The sequence below is a fragment of the Astyanax mexicanus genome, chromosome 17 (assembly GCF_023375975.1).
Source record: "Astyanax mexicanus isolate ESR-SI-001 chromosome 17, AstMex3_surface, whole genome shotgun sequence".
NCBI classification, from domain to species: Eukaryota; Metazoa; Chordata; class Actinopteri; order Characiformes; family Acestrorhamphidae; genus Astyanax; species Astyanax mexicanus.
The window spans coordinates 35257854-35275349 of NC_064424.1; the positions used below are offsets into that span (position 1 = coordinate 35257854).

Genomic DNA, 17496 nt, shown 5'->3' on the forward strand with positions numbered 1-17496 from the left:
GCCTTCATTGCTCTGTTTACTGGTGATTACCCATTGTTTCTGTATCGACTACGTTTACATCTGTTTATTTTATAATAAACATATATTTTTATCAGTATCTGCACGTGTCTGCAATTCTGTGCAAACCATGACATATACAGTAGGGTAGCACGGTTTGACAAGGTAGCAAAACTCGACAGTAATCAGATAAATCAAAACACCTGCTTATTACATGTCTCTAAAATTGTCACTTTTGTTTTAAGACACTTTTTACTTATTTTTTCTTATTATGAATATATTATTAAAATACATATTCTTGCCTACTGTATGGATGCATTTGTTTCACTGGGTACAAACAATGCGAATATACCCTCAAAGGTCCTTAAGGTACAGGTGTTTACGCTAAAGCCATTTTAGAGTACCACACCAGTGACAGTTTGGTACCCTTATTCAGAGAGTGCAGGACTGTACATCCTGTACATTTGCACCCCTGGACACTTTACTGTACATCCTGTACTTTTGCAACCCTGGACACTACACTACGCACCTAACTTAAATATAATACTTGCACATGTTTATGCTTAATATAGTCATATCTGCTAATACCTCCTATACTTAGTTTATTCTTTTACTGCACTACCTCATATCTAGGACTGTTTACTTCGACACTTTCTATAGTTTTTTGTATTTATATATTTATGTATATATTTTTTAAGTCTCAATTTAGAATTTTATAGTTTAGAGTATTTTATCCCTCAATAAGTGTATTGTACTACACTTATTGTTTGTTTCTACTGTGTATTGTTTTTGTTTCTACTGTGTTGTGTAACTGCTACTGGCTGCTAAATTTCCTTCGGGATCAATAACGTATCTATCTATCTATCTATCTATCTATCTATCTATCTATCTATCTATCTATCTATCTATCGTGCAGTGGGTTTAAAAACTACACTAATTCATAAATGTTCACAGCACAAGTTATCTTTATTCAAGAGATGCTTGCTTGAATAATTGACATACATCTTTCCAAGACTGAAAAACATGTTAGCTAAATAGCACTTCAGGGCACTGTTTTCACTACACTGAATGAATGTTTGCCACATAAAGCTAAATGTAAAAGACATACATTAAAAATTATATTTTCAAAATACATTTGAGTACTGCATTAGATTATTTTCCCTGGGCGCACATGGGTAAAAGTGAAGTGACTCAATAAATGTAATAAACACAAACATTAATAAAATATTTAGGTACATGTTCAAAACACTCGACATCTTAAATCATCTTAAAAAGTAGCTTAACTAAAGTTCGCACTATGTAAGTTACTAACGTGGTTACCTCCATAGTTCCAACTACGCTTTTGGGAAACACCTGTGTCGCAGCTGCATCATCCAGACTATGTAAGTTGCTAGCGTACTTAGCACCTACGCTTTTGGGAAACAGACCCCTAAACAGTTGCCAAAACAGGTTGCATCCCTAGTATAATTTTTTTTAAAACCTTTTTTGGAAGCTCATTACATTCTTAAGACAACTAGTTAGCAAACACTGTATTTCTGTATTATTAAGACATTCCAGTAATAAATCAGTAATGTATCAGAAGCTGTGCTAACCGTTGTTGTTGTTCCGGAGATAGACTTTTAGCTTTTTGCTGTCCAGCCACTGGTAACAGGGGAAGACGACTTCATCTCCTTCAGGTGTGGTCACCACCAGCTTGGCACAGAACCAGTCCTTACGGAAATAACGAAAGCCTGGCGTGGCCTCTAGTTCTACCAGCAGGAGGGTGCCAACATTGTTGTCACAGTTCACTGTGACTGTGCGCTCCTGCTAGAAAAAAAAAAAAACAGTTTTGTTTTTATATTAAAGTTAATCCCCTACATAGATAAAATAAATAACAAGACAAACTTATACACCATATTTGTGCTGGCCATGCACCTTATACATTCACCCATGTTGAAACGAAAGCGTGGCTGGGTGGCCTGTACGGACAATAGACTTCCCAAGTTTTCTGGCAGTTGCGGGAGTCCTATACTGCATATCAGTAAGGGCTCCTTGATGCTCAGTCTTGTCCGCTGTACAGTTTGTAATAGTGATTTTAGCATTGCCCACAGGGGAATAAGCGATGGTAAAAGGCATGTTAGCTAGCTAGCTAATCAGGCTACTCTAAAGAGCTATGGCTTGATTAACAATAACCCCAAGCCCAACGCTACTTTCGTACCCCACAGCCCTGTTTTGGTCGACGATGGTGATGTAGGTGAATAAAGCGTAAAGATGGAGCTCAGTTAATGCGAGCTCTGTGCTAGCTAACAGTAGCAGCTACTTTAGCTCAGCTCAGTTAATGCTAGCTCTGTGCTAGCTAATGGTAGCAGCTACTTTATCTCAGCTAATGCTAACTCAGCTACTTACACAGCCAACTTTATGCTAGCTATCTGGTTACTTTACTTTACTCACACATCCAGCTCTGTGCTAGCTAACACTAACCAGCTACTTTAACTTAGCTACAGCCAGTTCTGTGCTAGCTAAAACTAGCCGGCTACTTTAGCTACTATAGATCCAAGTTTCCCAGCTAGAAATACAGTGTTAGCATGTATATTACATTATGTGTTCATCTGGTAAATATGACAGTACTGGTATGTTTGTAAGTGGGTGTCCTACTAAATCAGGTGCAGGGCTGGGTATCATCTAAAAAATGTTGATACGATACTTTGAGTTTGATACCGATACCCAAACAATACTGTTTTCAATACCTTTCTCTACATTGTACCAAATAATACAAAAAATTATTTATTTATAAGACGACATGAGTAATCTTATTCTCATACTGTCACCATCAGAGACTACTATCTTTTTGATCATGTTGGAACAAACAAACAATGAACATGTTGGCGCTTTATTAAGAACAAAAACAATAGCATTTCTTCTGCTTAAGCTACAAATTTTCCCACTAAAAATATTGCTGAATGCAGTTCAGTTTCTAAGAATTCTTGTGAAGAAAGAAAAAGGCATTTGATTAAATATTATTTTTATATTTAATTCATCCAATTTTATTCAAATTGATTTATATAGCGCTTTTTACAACAAATGTTGTCACAAAGCAGCTTTACATAGAAAATGGGTCTAAGCTTCTTATGAGCGAGCACCACAGTGATTCTAGTAATTGTGGTGACAACAGTGGCAAGGAAAACCTTACGAGGAACCAAGACTCAATCAGAGGAACCCATCCCCCACGGGTCAACCTGGACAGTACAAATAACAGAACAAAAACAACAACAAAGAGAGATTATAGAGAACTATAGGTAATGTATAGGTTTTGAGTTATGAGTGTGAGTAGATGATGGGCACATAAAAGATACTGCAGTGTTGTAGAGCAGGAATGCAATACAGCGGACAGTGGAGAGCCAGGCTGGGTGTGAATCACTTAAAAAATAATTTTAATCATGATTATTTTTTTTATATGCTGGTATTTCCCTCTAGGTTTGAGTGGGGGACAGTAATAATAATGTAGTCTGGCTGTCATGTCTGGTGCTGAAAGCATGTCTGAGTCTCCCACATCCAGCTCTATCTGCGATTCCCACAGTAACAACTACAATACCCAGAACGCACCACGCCATGACACAACACACACTCCCGATCACATGACACATCACATGACACCACCAGGAAGTCCCGAGTACTGATTATCCTCAGTATATAAGGACCATTCTCACGCTCACACCTTGCCGAGTATCTGTTTGGTAATTCCTACAATGATTTTTGCCTACTCCCTTGTGTTGGATATCCGTGTATGACCTGGACTGTTTCTTCTACTTTGGATTTTTGCCTACCCTGTGATACTGCCTACCTGTGTACGAACTCTGGACTGTCTTCCGTTTATGGTATGGTTTCTCTACACTGTGTATTACTGGTACTGACCCTATTTCCGTTGACTACCCCTGTCTGCTCTATAACTTTTAATAAAGTTATTTTATTGTATCTGCACCAGTCTCATTCCTGTCTGGCCCTGACAAGATACTCGGCCGTAATGACAGAGACTGCGGATACAGAGTCTATTAAGTCTGGTTTGGCTAACCAGGGTCGGCTTTTAGGTCAGCACCAGCAAACGCTCGCTGGCGTGACTCAAGCCGTTGACGAGCTAGCACGCCACCAGGTTAACCAACAGCAGCAGCTAGCCGAGATTATGAGTCATTTCTGGGGTTTGTCCACCCAGAACCCCAGCCCAGTGGTCAGCCCTAACAGGACCACTACTCCATTTTTCGCTGTTTGCAAACTCGAAGTCTATGACGGTGACACTGAAAAGTGTAATGGATTTCTGCTCCAGTGCTCCATGTTTTTTAGCAACTCTCCACCTGCATCTGATAAAGCCAAGATCGGGTTTATAGTTTCTCGACTGTCTGGCAAAGCTTTAGAATGGGCTACAGCTATTTGGGAGAACATTTCTGAATCCAGCTACGACACTTTTTTTGTCTATTTTTCGCAGCGTTTTTGATCATACACGCTACGGGCAATCTAGTGGAGAGCTCCTGATTAACTTAAGGCAGGGTAAACTATCAGTAGCAGCCTTTGCTCTAGAGTTCCGTACGTTAGCTGCTAGCAGCGATTGGAACGACCCTGCTCTCATTACCATGTTTCGACACAGACTTATCCCTGAGATTCAAAGAGAGCTTGCATGCAAGGACGACTCACTCACCCTGGATCAGCTTATCGCTCTGTCTATCCGTCTGGATCAGCTCCTTTCCCGAAAGCCCAAAGCTGTTAGCCACACTCCCGTGGTTCGCCCTGTACAACTCCAGTCCGGGAATCCAGTTCCAGAGTCTGCGCCTTCACCCCCCTCTGAGCCCATGGACATCAAACAATCCAGACTATCCATCACTGAGAGGCAGCATCGAATTCGCCTTCACCTGTGTCTCTATTGTGGTGACCCAGGTCATCTGAGAGCTAACTGTGACCTCCGGCCCAACTCTGCTCAAGCGTCTGCTCTGGGACAGTGCTCTCCACGCGCTAACGTGGTATGTACCCCTGTTTCTGAACATATAGAAAATTGTTTCATGTTGCCTGTCATTATCACCACTCCAACGGATGTGTTTTGTGTCTCAGCGCTTGTAGATTCTGGGTCGGAGGGAAACTTTATCAGCCTGGACCTGGTGGAGGAGCACGCTGTACCCACGAAAGATCTCCCTAAACCCATCTCCATCCATGCCATCGATGGAAAGACTGTGCGCTCCAAGCCCGTGACCCAGCAGACTCTTCCTCTCACCCTTCAGGCCAGCGCTCTTCATGTGGAGCAGCTCTCTCTACGTGCTCCCACGCACGGAGCATCCACTGGTTTTGGGAGCACCATGGCTAAAGACACACGACCCCGTCATTTCATGGAGCCTGGGAGACATCACTGCCTGGTCTCCTTTCTGTCGTGAGAACTGTTTATCTTTAAGCTCTCTCTCTGTGCAAAAACACTCTGTTGAAAGCCCTAATTCTGTAGATTCCCCTGTTATTCCTTCCAAGTACTATGATTTTTCTGACGTTTTTAGTAAATCTAAAGCTATCCAGTTACCTCCGCATCGCCCCTACGATTGCTCCATTGATTTAGTGGTGGGTTCTGTTCTGCCCAAAGCTCGTGTGTACCCACTCTCTCGTGACGAGGAGAAGACTATGGAAGAGTATGTTAGTGAAGCTCTTGCGCAGGGTTTCATTCGCCCATCCAAATCCCCTGTTGGTTCCGGTTTCTTCTTCGTTAAGAAGAAGGATGGGGGTTTGAGACCCTGCATAGATTACAGAGGTTTAAACGACATTACTAAAAAATTCGCTTACCCGCTTCCGTTAATTCCATCAGCCTTAGAACAGTTGCGTAATGCTGTATACTTCACCAAACTCTATCTCCGTAGTGCTTATAACCTCATTCGCATCAGGGAGGGTGACGAATGGAAAACAGCGTTTTCCACCACCAACGGCCACTATGAATATCTGGTCATGAGTTACGGTCTCGCTAACGCCCCAGCCATCTTCCAGTCGTTTATGAATGACATTTTCCGCGATTCAATTAATCACTCCGTTGTTCTTTTTATAGACGACATCCTTATCTGCTCCCCAGATCTCCCCACACACATCCAGCAAGTCCGCCAAGTTCTCCAATGCCTGAGAGAGCATAGCCTGTTTGCCAAAGCCAAGAAATGTGAGTTCCACGCTCAAAAGGGTCACATTTCTCGGCTACGTTATCAGTTCCTCCGGCGTCCACATGGACGATGATAAAGTAACTGCCGTTACTAACTGGCCTGTGCCCCAGACCATAAAAGAGCTTCAGCGATTCCTCGGCTTCGCTAATTTTTATAGGCGGTTCATCCGTAACTTTAGCTCCATTGCTGCACCCCTTACTGCCCTCACTAAGGGGGCTACTAAAATTCTGAAGTGGTCATCCGAAGCTGAGCGCTCTTTCTGTGAGCTGAAAGCAGCGTTCACTTCAGCCCCTGTACTTAGGCACCCTAAACCCGAGTTTCCCTTTGTAGTGGAAGTGGACGCTTCCGAATCAGGAGTTGGCGCAGTTCTCTCCCAGCGTAGTGGGTCGCCACCCAAATTGTTTCCCATAGCCTTCTTCTAGCGCAAGCTTTCCCCTGCGGAGCGTAACTATGGGATAGGGGATAGGGAACTTCTTGCTGTGAAATTAGCTCTAGAAGAATGGCGTCACTGGCTGGAGGGGTCTGCCCATCCGTTTACTGTGTATACTGATCACAAAAATTTGGAATACCTCCGCACGGCTAAACGACTTAATCCTAGACAAGCCCGTTGGTCTCTTTTTTTCTCACGGTTTAACTTTTCGATCTCGTTTCGTCCGGGAAACTGTAATACTAAAGCTGATGCGCTGTCCAGGGTTTACAGCACTGTGGACAGCACATCCCAGCCCCAGGAGGCTGAACGCATCCTTCCTCCCTCTATTCAGGTCGCAGCCATTCAATGGGAGTTAGATGATCAGATTCGCCAAAGTAACGCTAATCAACCCAATTCTGAGGACTGTCCTCAGGGTAAAACGTTCGTACCCATCCAGTTTCGAGACAGGCTCATCACCTGGGCTCATTCTGCTTTAACCTCCGGTCATCCCAGTGTCACACGCACTTTACAGCTACTCTCAGCCCGCTACTGGTGGAATTCAATGCGCGCTGATATTCATTCTTTCGTTACCTCCTGCTCTGTCTGTGCGCAATGTAAAACGCCTAAAACCCTTCCAGCCGGTAAGCTACTTCCTCTCCCTGTACCTGAGCGGCCTTGGTCGCATATTGCTGTTGATTTTGTTACTGATCTGCCTGTATCTGAGGGTTATACTACTGTTCTCACTGTTGTTGATCGTTTCTCTAGAGGGGTTAAGTTTATTCCATTTCCATCTCTGCCTACTGCCTTCCAAACTGCTCAGGCTATTTATACACATGTATTTAGACACTTTGGTATCCCCAAAGATATTTTGTCTGACCGTGGTCCTCAGTTTACCTCTCGAGTGTGGAAGGCATTTTTTGAACATCTAGGTGTACATGTCAGTCTCACTTCTGGGTTCCACCCTACATGTAATGGTCAGTGTGAGAGGGTTAATCAGGAACTCAGAAAATTCCTTCGTACGTACTGCTTCAAACATCCCACTGATTGGTCTCAATATCTCATTTGGGCTGAAATAGCGCAAAACTCATTAGTTAACACTACTTCTGGTCTCACTCCCTTTCAGTGTGTTCAGGGTTTTCAGCCTCCTCTAGCTCCTTGGACAGCGGTGTCCACCGATGTGCCAGCTGTGGATGAGTGGATGAAGCGTAGTGAGCAGGTGTGGGAGGTCACGCACCGTAAAGTCTCTGAGGTACTGCGAGTGTACAAGGAGCGTGCTGACAGACACCGTGGTGACAACCCTAACTACCAACCAGGAGATCAGGTGTGGCTTTCTACCCGGGACTTTAGGTTTGAGGGTAGTTGTAGGAAACTCCTGCCTAATTTATTGGTCCTCTTAAGATTTTGTTGCAAATTAATGAAGTCACTTACAAGGTGGAGTTACCCCCTCAGTATCGTATTAATAATTATTTTCATGTATCTCTCCTCAAGCCTATGGTCCCGGGTCCGCTCGCTGACGCTGCACCGGCTGATGTTCCACCCGCGGCTGTGGAGGGGGAGGGGTCGTCCACGTATGCTGTCCGGGAGGTGCTGGATTCACGCAGACGTGGGGGTGTACTCCAGTACCTTATCGATTGGGAGGGGTATGGTCCGGAGGAGCGTTGTTGGGTGGCTGCCAAGGACGTGCTGGACCCTGCCTTGCTCGCGGAGATTCATGCTCGTTTTCCTGGTAAGCCTGCTCCTAGGCCCCGTGGATGTCCCAAGCTTCCTCCGACCTCCTCTGCTCCAACTTGTCGGGTTCCACGCTCTGGGGGGCCCCGTCTGTCCGGCACCTCCGCTACGACACCTGCACCTCCCGCCGGTACTCCCTGTCCGCCGGTTGGTCGTCGCCGGGGTCGGCCCCGTTCTGCCTCCGCTCCGGGCCCTTTGGGGGAGGGTACTGTCATGTCTGGTGCTGAAAGCATGTCTGAGTCTCCCACATCCAGCTCTATCTGCGATTCCCACAGTAACAACTACAATACCCAGAACGCACCACTCCATGACACAACACACACTCCCGATCACATGACACATCACATGACACCACCAGGAAGTCCCGAGTACTGATTATCCTCAGTATATAAGGACCATGCTCACGCTCACACCTTGCCGAGTATCTGTTTGGTAATTCCTACAATACAAAGCGTTTCTCTTGCCCTTGCCTTTATCCGTGTATGATCTTGTTTTTGTTTTCTACTGACTTTGATTTTTGCCTACTCCCTTGTGTTGGATATCCGTGTATGACCTGGACTGTTTCTTCTACTTTGGATTTTTGCCTACCCTGTGATACTGCCTACCTGTGTACGAACTCTGGACTGTCTTCCGTTTATGGTATGGTTTCTCTACACTGTGAATTACTGGTACTGACCCTATTTCCGTTGACTACCCCTGTCTGCTCTATAACTTTTAATAAAGTTATTTTATTGTATCTGCACCAGTCTCATTCCTGTCTGTCCCTGACACTGGCAGACTAGATCCTTTTTTACTTTCTTATAATATTGCCAATAAAGAAAGGGCTGTTCCGCTCCCTCAAGCCTATGCCTCCACTCTTCTAGAGCCAGCTTCATGGTCAGGAGCTCCCCGTCTCCAACGTCATAACTCTGCTCCACAGGGGATAGACAGTGGGAGTAGTAGGCACATGGGTGCAGTCGGCCATCAAGCCCCACCTGCTGAGATAAGACCGCACCCACACCTACTTCGGAGGAGTCCACCTCCACGACAAATAGGAGTCCTGCATTGGGCAGTCACCCCGATGTCTTCCTCATTAGAGCAGTTAGCGGGGCTGCCACAGAGCTAAAGTTCCTCACAAAAATCGGCGGAAGAAATTGGGCGAAGCCCAGGAAGCACTGGACCAGGCGACCGAAGTCCGTCTGGGCCAGTTCTAGACCACCTTGACCTTGGTGTGGACCATGCGCAGTGTGTTATGTGACACGACAAAGCCCAAAAAAAGATAGTCTACGCATGGAACTCTGATTTCTCCTGTTTGATGTAGAGGTGGTTCTCCAGGAGTAGCTGGAGAACCCGTCAGATGTGGGTAATGTGTCCATTCAGAGAGCGACTGTATATAAGAAGGTCGTATCAGTAAATGAACACGCACCGGCCCAACACCTCCGGAGAACTTCGTTAATGTACCCCTGGAAGACGACGAGGGTGAACCTGAAGGGCATAACCAGGTACTCATAATGCCCAGATGAGGTGATGAACGCAGTCTTCCATTCGTCACCCACCCTGAGCCTGACCAGGTTGTAGGCACTGCGCAGGTCCAGTTTGGTGAAGATGGTGGCCTGCTGCAGTGCCTAAAAGGTGGATAACATGGGGCAAGGGGTAAGGGTTCTTAACCATGATTTTATTGAGGCCTCTGTAATCTATACAGGGCCTCAACCCACTGTCCTCCTTCCCCACAAAGAAGAAACCAGCACCAGCCAGGGAGGAAGAGGGTCGAATAAATTCCAGAGTGAGAGCCTCCTGGATGTATTCCTCCATGGCTCAGCGCTCGGGACCCAAAAGAGAAAACAACCCTCCCCTAGGAGGACTAGTCCCAGGAAAAAGGTTGATGGCCATGTCGCAGGGACAATGGGGGGGCAGTATCTAAGCCTGCGATTTGCGGAACACTTCGCGGAGATCCTGGACAGGTCAGCCAGTCGATGTGGGGGTTATGTTGCTGGAGCCAAGGGAAACCCAAAATCAGTTGCAAGTCAGGTGCCTTTATGATGTACAATTCGATCTGTTCTGAAAGAGGACCGACAGTGTGAGGGGACGTGTTTGGTGGGACACAACCCCTGACTACAGTGATTGCCCGCTAGAGCTGGGCGATATGGCCCAAAAAAAATCTTCGATTTAAATCGATTTTTCCCCTACTAAAAATCAAACTAAAGATGATAAAGAAATGGTTAAAAACCATTTCATTTGTTTTCACTTAAATGTTCCCTTTAGTTCAAGTGCAACCAGAAACAAGCATAAAAACAACTGTAAACAGTGAGAACATCTAGTAACTTTTAGAAAGCTTTCTCCAACATAGTTTAGGTACTGACACAATGCACCCTCAAACTTAAAAAATAAATAAATAAATAAACACACCCTTAAAAACAAATAGAAATAAATAAAATGGTGCCCTTTTTGATAAAACTTACAAAGTAGAAAATAGAAAACAAGTACAATTTAATTTGCTATTAAGTAAATACTTTTCCCCATTGGGCTGGAATTGCAAAACAAAGCTTTTAAATAAGTGCCAGTGTTATGTAAAATGAGATGATCTTTTCTCATGAACGTGTGTTTAAATAGCCCTCCTGCATCAGTGTTTGCTGTCTGTCTTTGCACCTTCTCCTGTTGTTTGTCTCTCTGTGTTTCTTTGTATTTATAGCCTTAGCCCTACTCCTTGTTCTGTATTTATATCTTCTTGTTTATTTCTTGTCTTTTCTTGTTCCCTAATTATTTCCTTGTATACATATATGTATATATATATATATATATATATATATATATATACATATATATATATATATATATATATATATATATATATATATATATGTATGTATATATATATATATATATATATATATATATATATGTATATATATCCCTGCCCTGTTCAGTTATGTATTATTTCTGTTCCTCGTTTGTTTCTTGGTTTATTACTCCCTGTTTATTTATGTTAGTTTATCTCACGTTTGTTCCCTGTTTATTTAATTGTTTATTATTGTTACCCCTCATTTGTTTTGGTTTACTTTATTTGTTTATTTGTTATTTATTTAATAAATATTGACAAAAAATAATAAATAAATAATATATGACAAATAAAATTAAAAATAATAGTGAACCAACTGGACTTTTATTAAATTCACAATATATAATTAGAATCTGATGGTAATATTGAGCTAATAATATGCTAAGGCAAGCCTGTCTCCCTAGCTGAGAGCTGACCAAGAAGTGAGAGCTATTTGTGTGTGCTACATTCATTCCAGGTATGACCCACTTTGGTTAGTATTATATAATTCTGTGTATTTAAATTGATTCATTTTGGGATTTTGATCAATTAAGTGTTTAATGTTGAATCTCAGCTCAGTTAGCTAGCTGGTTAGCTGCACCATGTGGCCTGAGTTTCTTGCATTGCATTTGCCACAGGTTGGCTCTAATTCAGTGTTTTAATTTAGTTGTACCTAAGCTTATATGGATTTATATATTAAAAAGGCATGTGTAGCAGTAACAATTACAGTAGTAATTGTAGTAAAGTTTTTTAAAAACATAAAGCACTAAATAATTGTATATAAACTAGACAAACAATAAAAAGCTATATAATCACTTAGTAAGAAATCTGTTGCACTTGTATTATTTTAAATAATTGTGTATAAAGTTGTATTATTTTTATTAGAAATATACTATTGTATTGTTTGTATAAACATACTGTTTAACTATCATTTTTAATGGTAGGACATAACCTAGCCCAAACATAACCACTGTTTCAAGCAAGAAAACATCTGACATGCAGGAATGATCCAGTCAAAGAAAATGAAAGAGCTCTTTGTGGTAGAAAACCACAATACAGGGAAGTAAAAATAAGAGCATCTTCATTCCAAACATCAAACTTGCTCGACTTCTATTAAAACCAAAACATACACACTCACACACACCAGACCATACCAGAAGAAAGACCTGTTTGAGCAGCTTTTAGCTTTCTGTACTGTCATTTCTGTACTGTAACCTTTTTCCTCATTCTTATTTTTAATTTGAATAGTTCCTTGTTTATGTAACACAATTGCCACTGTGTATGAAAGGTGCTATACAAATAAACCTCATGTAAAGTCTTGCCTTGCCTTTAACTATAGTGTCCTACATGACTGAAGCAGAACTACAGACTGTAATTAAAGAATAAGAGTGTCCTACATGACTGAAGCAGAACTACAGACTGTAATTAAAGAATAAGAGTGTCCTACATGACTGAAGCAGAACTACAGACTGTAATTAAAGAATAAGAGTGTCCTACATGACTGAAGCAGAACTACAGACTGTAATTAAAGAATTATAGTGTCCTACATGACTGAAGCAGAACTACAGTCTGCAATTAAAGAATTATAGTGCCCTACATGACTGAAGCAGAACTACAGTCTGTGAATAAAGAATAATAGTGTCCTACAAGACTGAGGCAGAACTAAAGAATGTCATAAAAGAATAATAGTGTCCTAAATGACTGAAGCACGACTACTGTCTGTAATTAAAGAATTATAGTGCCCTACATGACTGAAGCAGAACTACAGTCTGTAATTAAAGAATAATCATGTCCTACATGACTGAAGCAGAACTACAGTGTGTAATTAGAGAACTATAGTGCCCTACATGACTGAAGCAGAACTACAGTCTGTAATTAAAGAATTATAGTGTCCTACATGAATGTAGCAGAACTACAGTCTGTAATTAAAGAATTATAGTGCCCTACATGACTGAAGCAGAACTACAGTCTGTATTTAAAGAATTATAGTGTCCTACATGACTGAAGCAGAACTACAGTCTGTAATTAAAGAATAATCGTGTCCTACATGACTGAAGCAGAACTACAGTCTGTAATTAGAGCATTATAGTGCCCTACATGACTGAAGCAGAATTACATCTGTAATTAAAGAATTATAGTGTCCTACATGACTGAAGCAGAACTACAGTCTGTTATTAAATAATAATCGTGTCCTACATGACTGAAGCAGAACTACAGTCTGTAATTAAAGAATAATCATGTCCTACATGACTGAAGCAGACCTACAGTGTGTAATTAGAGAACTATAGTGCCCTACATGACTGAAGCAGAACTACAGTCTGTAATTAAAGAATTATAGTGTCCTACATGACTGAAGCAGAACTACAGTCTATAATTAAAGAATAATCATGTCCTACATGACTGAAGCAGAACTACAGTGTGTAATTAGAGAACTATAGTGCCCTACATGACTGAAGCAGAACTACAGTCTGTAATTAAAGAATTATAGTGTCCTACATGACTGAAGCAGAACTAAAGTCTGTAATTAAAGAATAACCGCGTCCTACATGACTGAAGCAGAACTACAGTCTGTAATTAGAGAATTATAGTGCCCTACATGACTGAAGCAGAACTACAGTCTGTAATTAAAGAATAATTGTGTCCTTGTGGTGTATTAAAAATGGTAAATCACTGTATTCCATATGAAAATCTATAAGGAGTCTGTCTGTACAAGAAGAATACTGGGTCATTCGGTTTGTTGGAGTACTGGGTTTGCCTGGAATGAGGGTCCTGGGGTAGATGTTGGAATGTGGGCCAAGGGCCAAAAACACCCCTCATCTGTTTGTACTTTAAACTTCTGGACTTATGCCTGGAACATATATGTCCTTTTATGGTAAAGAGATATGTGATATGCCTTGGTCTAATGTATAAAACCCTGGTAACACAAAGAAAGAGAGGGAGAGATTTTTGGACACCTCGGATCGGGAACTTTTCTCTCTCCACTGTAACTTCTGGAAAACCTGTTATAATAAAACCTGACCTGATTGATAAAAATAGAAGACAGTGTGTTAAGTCTCATTTCTTCAAGAATCATCCTTCAAGAGAAGACACCACATCCTACATGACTGAAGCAGAACTACAGTCTGTAATTAGAGAATTATAGTGCCCTACATGACTGAAGCAGAATTACATCTGTAATTAAAGAATTATAGTGTCCTACATGAGTGAAGTATGACTGCTATCTGTAATTAAAGAATAATCGTGTCCTACATGACTGAAGCATGACTACTGTCTATAATTAAAGAATTATAGTGTCCTACATGACTGAAGCAGAACTACAGTCTGTAATTAAAGAACTATAGTGCTCTACATGGCTGAAGCATGACTACTGTCTGTAATCAAAGAATTATAGTGCCCTACATAACTGAAGCAGAACTACATCTGTAATTAAAGAATTATAGTGTCCTACATGACTGAAGCAGAACTACAGTCTGTAATTAAAGAATAATCGTGTCCTACATGACTGAAGCAGAACTACAGTCTGTAATTAGAGAATTATAGTGCCCTACATGACTAAAGCAGAATTACATCTGTAATTAAAGAATTATAGTGTCCTACATGACTGAGGCAGAACTACAGTCTGTTGTTAAAGAATTATCGTGTACTACATGACTGAAGCAGAATTACAGTCTGTAATTGGAGAATTATAGTGTCCTACATGACTGAAGCAGAATTGCAGTCTGTATTAAAGAATTCCAGTGTCCTACATTACTGACGCAGAACTACAGTCTGTAATTAAAAAATAATGGGGTCCTACATGACTGAAGCAGAACTACGGTCTGTAATTAAAAAATAATAGTGTCCTTCTTGACTAAAGCAGAACTACAGACTGTAATCAAACAATAAAAGTGTCATACATGGCTGAAGCATAAGTACAGTCTGTAATTAAAGAATTATAGTGCCCTGCATGACTGAAGCAGAACTACAGTCTGTAATTAAATAATTATAGTGTCCTATATTACTGAAGCAGAACTACAGTCTGTAATTAAAGTATAATAGTGTCCTATATTACTGAAGCAGAACTACAGTCTGTAATTAAAGAACTATAGTGCCCTACATGGCTGAAGCACGCCTACTGTCTGTAATTAAAGAATTAAAGTGTCCTACATGACTGAAGCAGAACTACAGTCTGTAATTAAAGAATAACAGTGTCCTACATGACTGGGGCAGAACTACAGTCTGTAATTAAACAATAATAGTGTCCTACATGACTGCGGTCTGTAATTAAATAATAATAGTATATGACTGAAGCAGAACTCCGGTCTGTAATCAAAGAATAATAGTGTCCTTCATGACTGAAACAGAACTACAGTCTGTAGTTAAAGAATAATGCTGTCTTACATGACTGAAGCAGAACTACAGTCTGTAATTAAAGAATAACAGTGTCCTACATGACTGAGGCAGAACTACACTCTGTAATTAAACAATAATAGTGTCCTACATGACTAAAGCACGACTACTGTCTGTAATTAAAGAATTATAGTGTTCTAAATTACTGAAGCAGAACTAAGGTCTGTAATTAAAGAATAATAGTGTCCTACATGACTGAAGCAGAACTGCAGTCAGTAATTAAAGAATAACAGTGTCCTACATGACTGAGGCAGAACTACAGTCTGTAATCTAAGAATTATAGTGTCCTACATGACTGAAACAAAACTACAGTCTGTAGTTAAAGAATAATACTGTCTTACATGACTGAAGCAGAACTACATCTGTAATTAAAGAATTATAGTGTCCTACATGACTGAAGCAGAACTACAGTCTGTAATTAAAGAATAATCATGTCCTACATGACTGAAGCAGAACTACAGTCTGTAATTAGAGAATTATAGTGCCCTACATGACTGAAGCAGAATTACATCTGTAATTAAAGAATTATAGTGTCCTACATGACTGAAGCAGAACTACAGTCTGTTGTTAAAGAATTATCGTGTCCTACATGACTGAAGCAGAACTACAGTCTGTAATTAGAGAATTATAGTGTCCTACATGACTGAAGCAGAATTGCAGTCTGTAATTAAATAATTATAGTGCCCTACATGAGTGAAGTATGACTACTATCTGTAATTAAAGAATAATCGTGTCCTACATGACTGAAGCACGACTACTGTCTATAATTAAAGAATTATAGTGTCCTACTTGACTGAAGCAGAACTACAGTCTGTAATTAAAGTATAATAGTGTCCTATATTACTGAAACAGAAATACAGTCTGTAATTAAAGAATTATAGTGCCCTACATGGCTGAAGCACGACTACTGTCTGTAATTAAAGAATAATACTGTCTTACATGACTGAAGCAGAACTACAGTCTGTAATTAAAGAATAACAGTGTCCTACATGACTGAGGCAGAACTACACTCTGTAATTAAACAACAATAGTGTCCTACATGACTAAAGCAGAACTACAGTCTGTAATTAAAGAATTATAGTGCCGTACATGACTGAAGCAGAACTACAGTCTATAATTAAATAATTATAGTGCCCTAGATGACTGAAGCATAACTACAGTCTGTAATTAGAGAATTATAGTGCCCTACATGACTGAGGCAGAATTACAGTCTGTTGTTAAAGAATTATCGTGTACTACATGACTGAAGCAGAACTACAGTCTGTAATTGGAGAATTTTAGTGTCCTACATGACTGAAGCAGAATTGCAGTCTGTATTAAAGAATTCCAGTGTCCTACATTACTGATGCAGAACTACAGTCTGTAATTAAAAAATAATGGGGTCCTACATGACTGAAGCAGAACTACGGTCTGTAATTAAAAAATAATAGTGTCCTCCTTGACTAAAGCAGAACTGCAGACTGTAATCAAACAATAAAAGTGTCATACATGGCTGAAGCATAAGTACAGTCTGTAATTAAAGAATTATAGTGCCCTGCATGACTGAAGCAGAACTACAGTCTGTAATTAAATAATTATAGTGTCCTATATTACTGAAGCAGAACTACAGTCTGTAATTAAAGAATAATCATGTCCTACATGACTGAAGCAGAACTACAGTCTGTAATTAGAGAATTATAGTGCCCTACATGGCTGAAGCACGACTACTGTCTGTAATTAAAGAATAATACTGTCTTACATGACTGAAGCAGAACTACAGTCTGTAATTAAAGAATAACAGTGTCCTACATGACTGAGGCAGAACTACACTCTGTAATTAAACAACAATATTGTCCTACATGACTAAAGCAGAACTACAGTCTGTAATTAAAGAATTATAGTGCCGTACATGACTGAAGCAGAACTACAGTCTATAATTAAATAATTATAGTGCCCTACATGACTGAAGCATAACTACAGTCTGTAATTAAATAATTATAGTGCCCTAGATGACTGAAGCAGAACTACAGTCTGTAATTAAAGAATTATAGTGC

General features: G+C 40.7%; 1 protein-coding gene and 1 pseudogene across 1 annotated transcript in view; both read right to left on the reverse strand.

Annotated features, from left to right (window-relative positions):
* Positions 1–10071, reverse strand: part of LOC125782392 (polyunsaturated fatty acid lipoxygenase ALOX15B-like) — a 130660-nt gene extending 120589 nt beyond the window's left edge. Inside the window, exons 1-4 of the mRNA XM_049466289.1 lie at positions 9975–10071; positions 9396–9484; positions 9075–9254; positions 1599–1803 (exon numbers count right to left, since the gene is read on the reverse strand). Coding sequence (XP_049322246.1) covers positions 1599–1803; positions 9075–9254; positions 9396–9484; positions 9975–10071 — 571 coding nt within the window. The remainder of the gene's footprint in view (positions 1–1598; positions 1804–9074; positions 9255–9395; positions 9485–9974) is intronic.
* The window catches only part of LOC103039624 (polyunsaturated fatty acid lipoxygenase ALOX15B-like), a 398882-nt pseudogene that overhangs the window by 288599 nt on the left and 92787 nt on the right, over positions 1–17496 (reverse strand).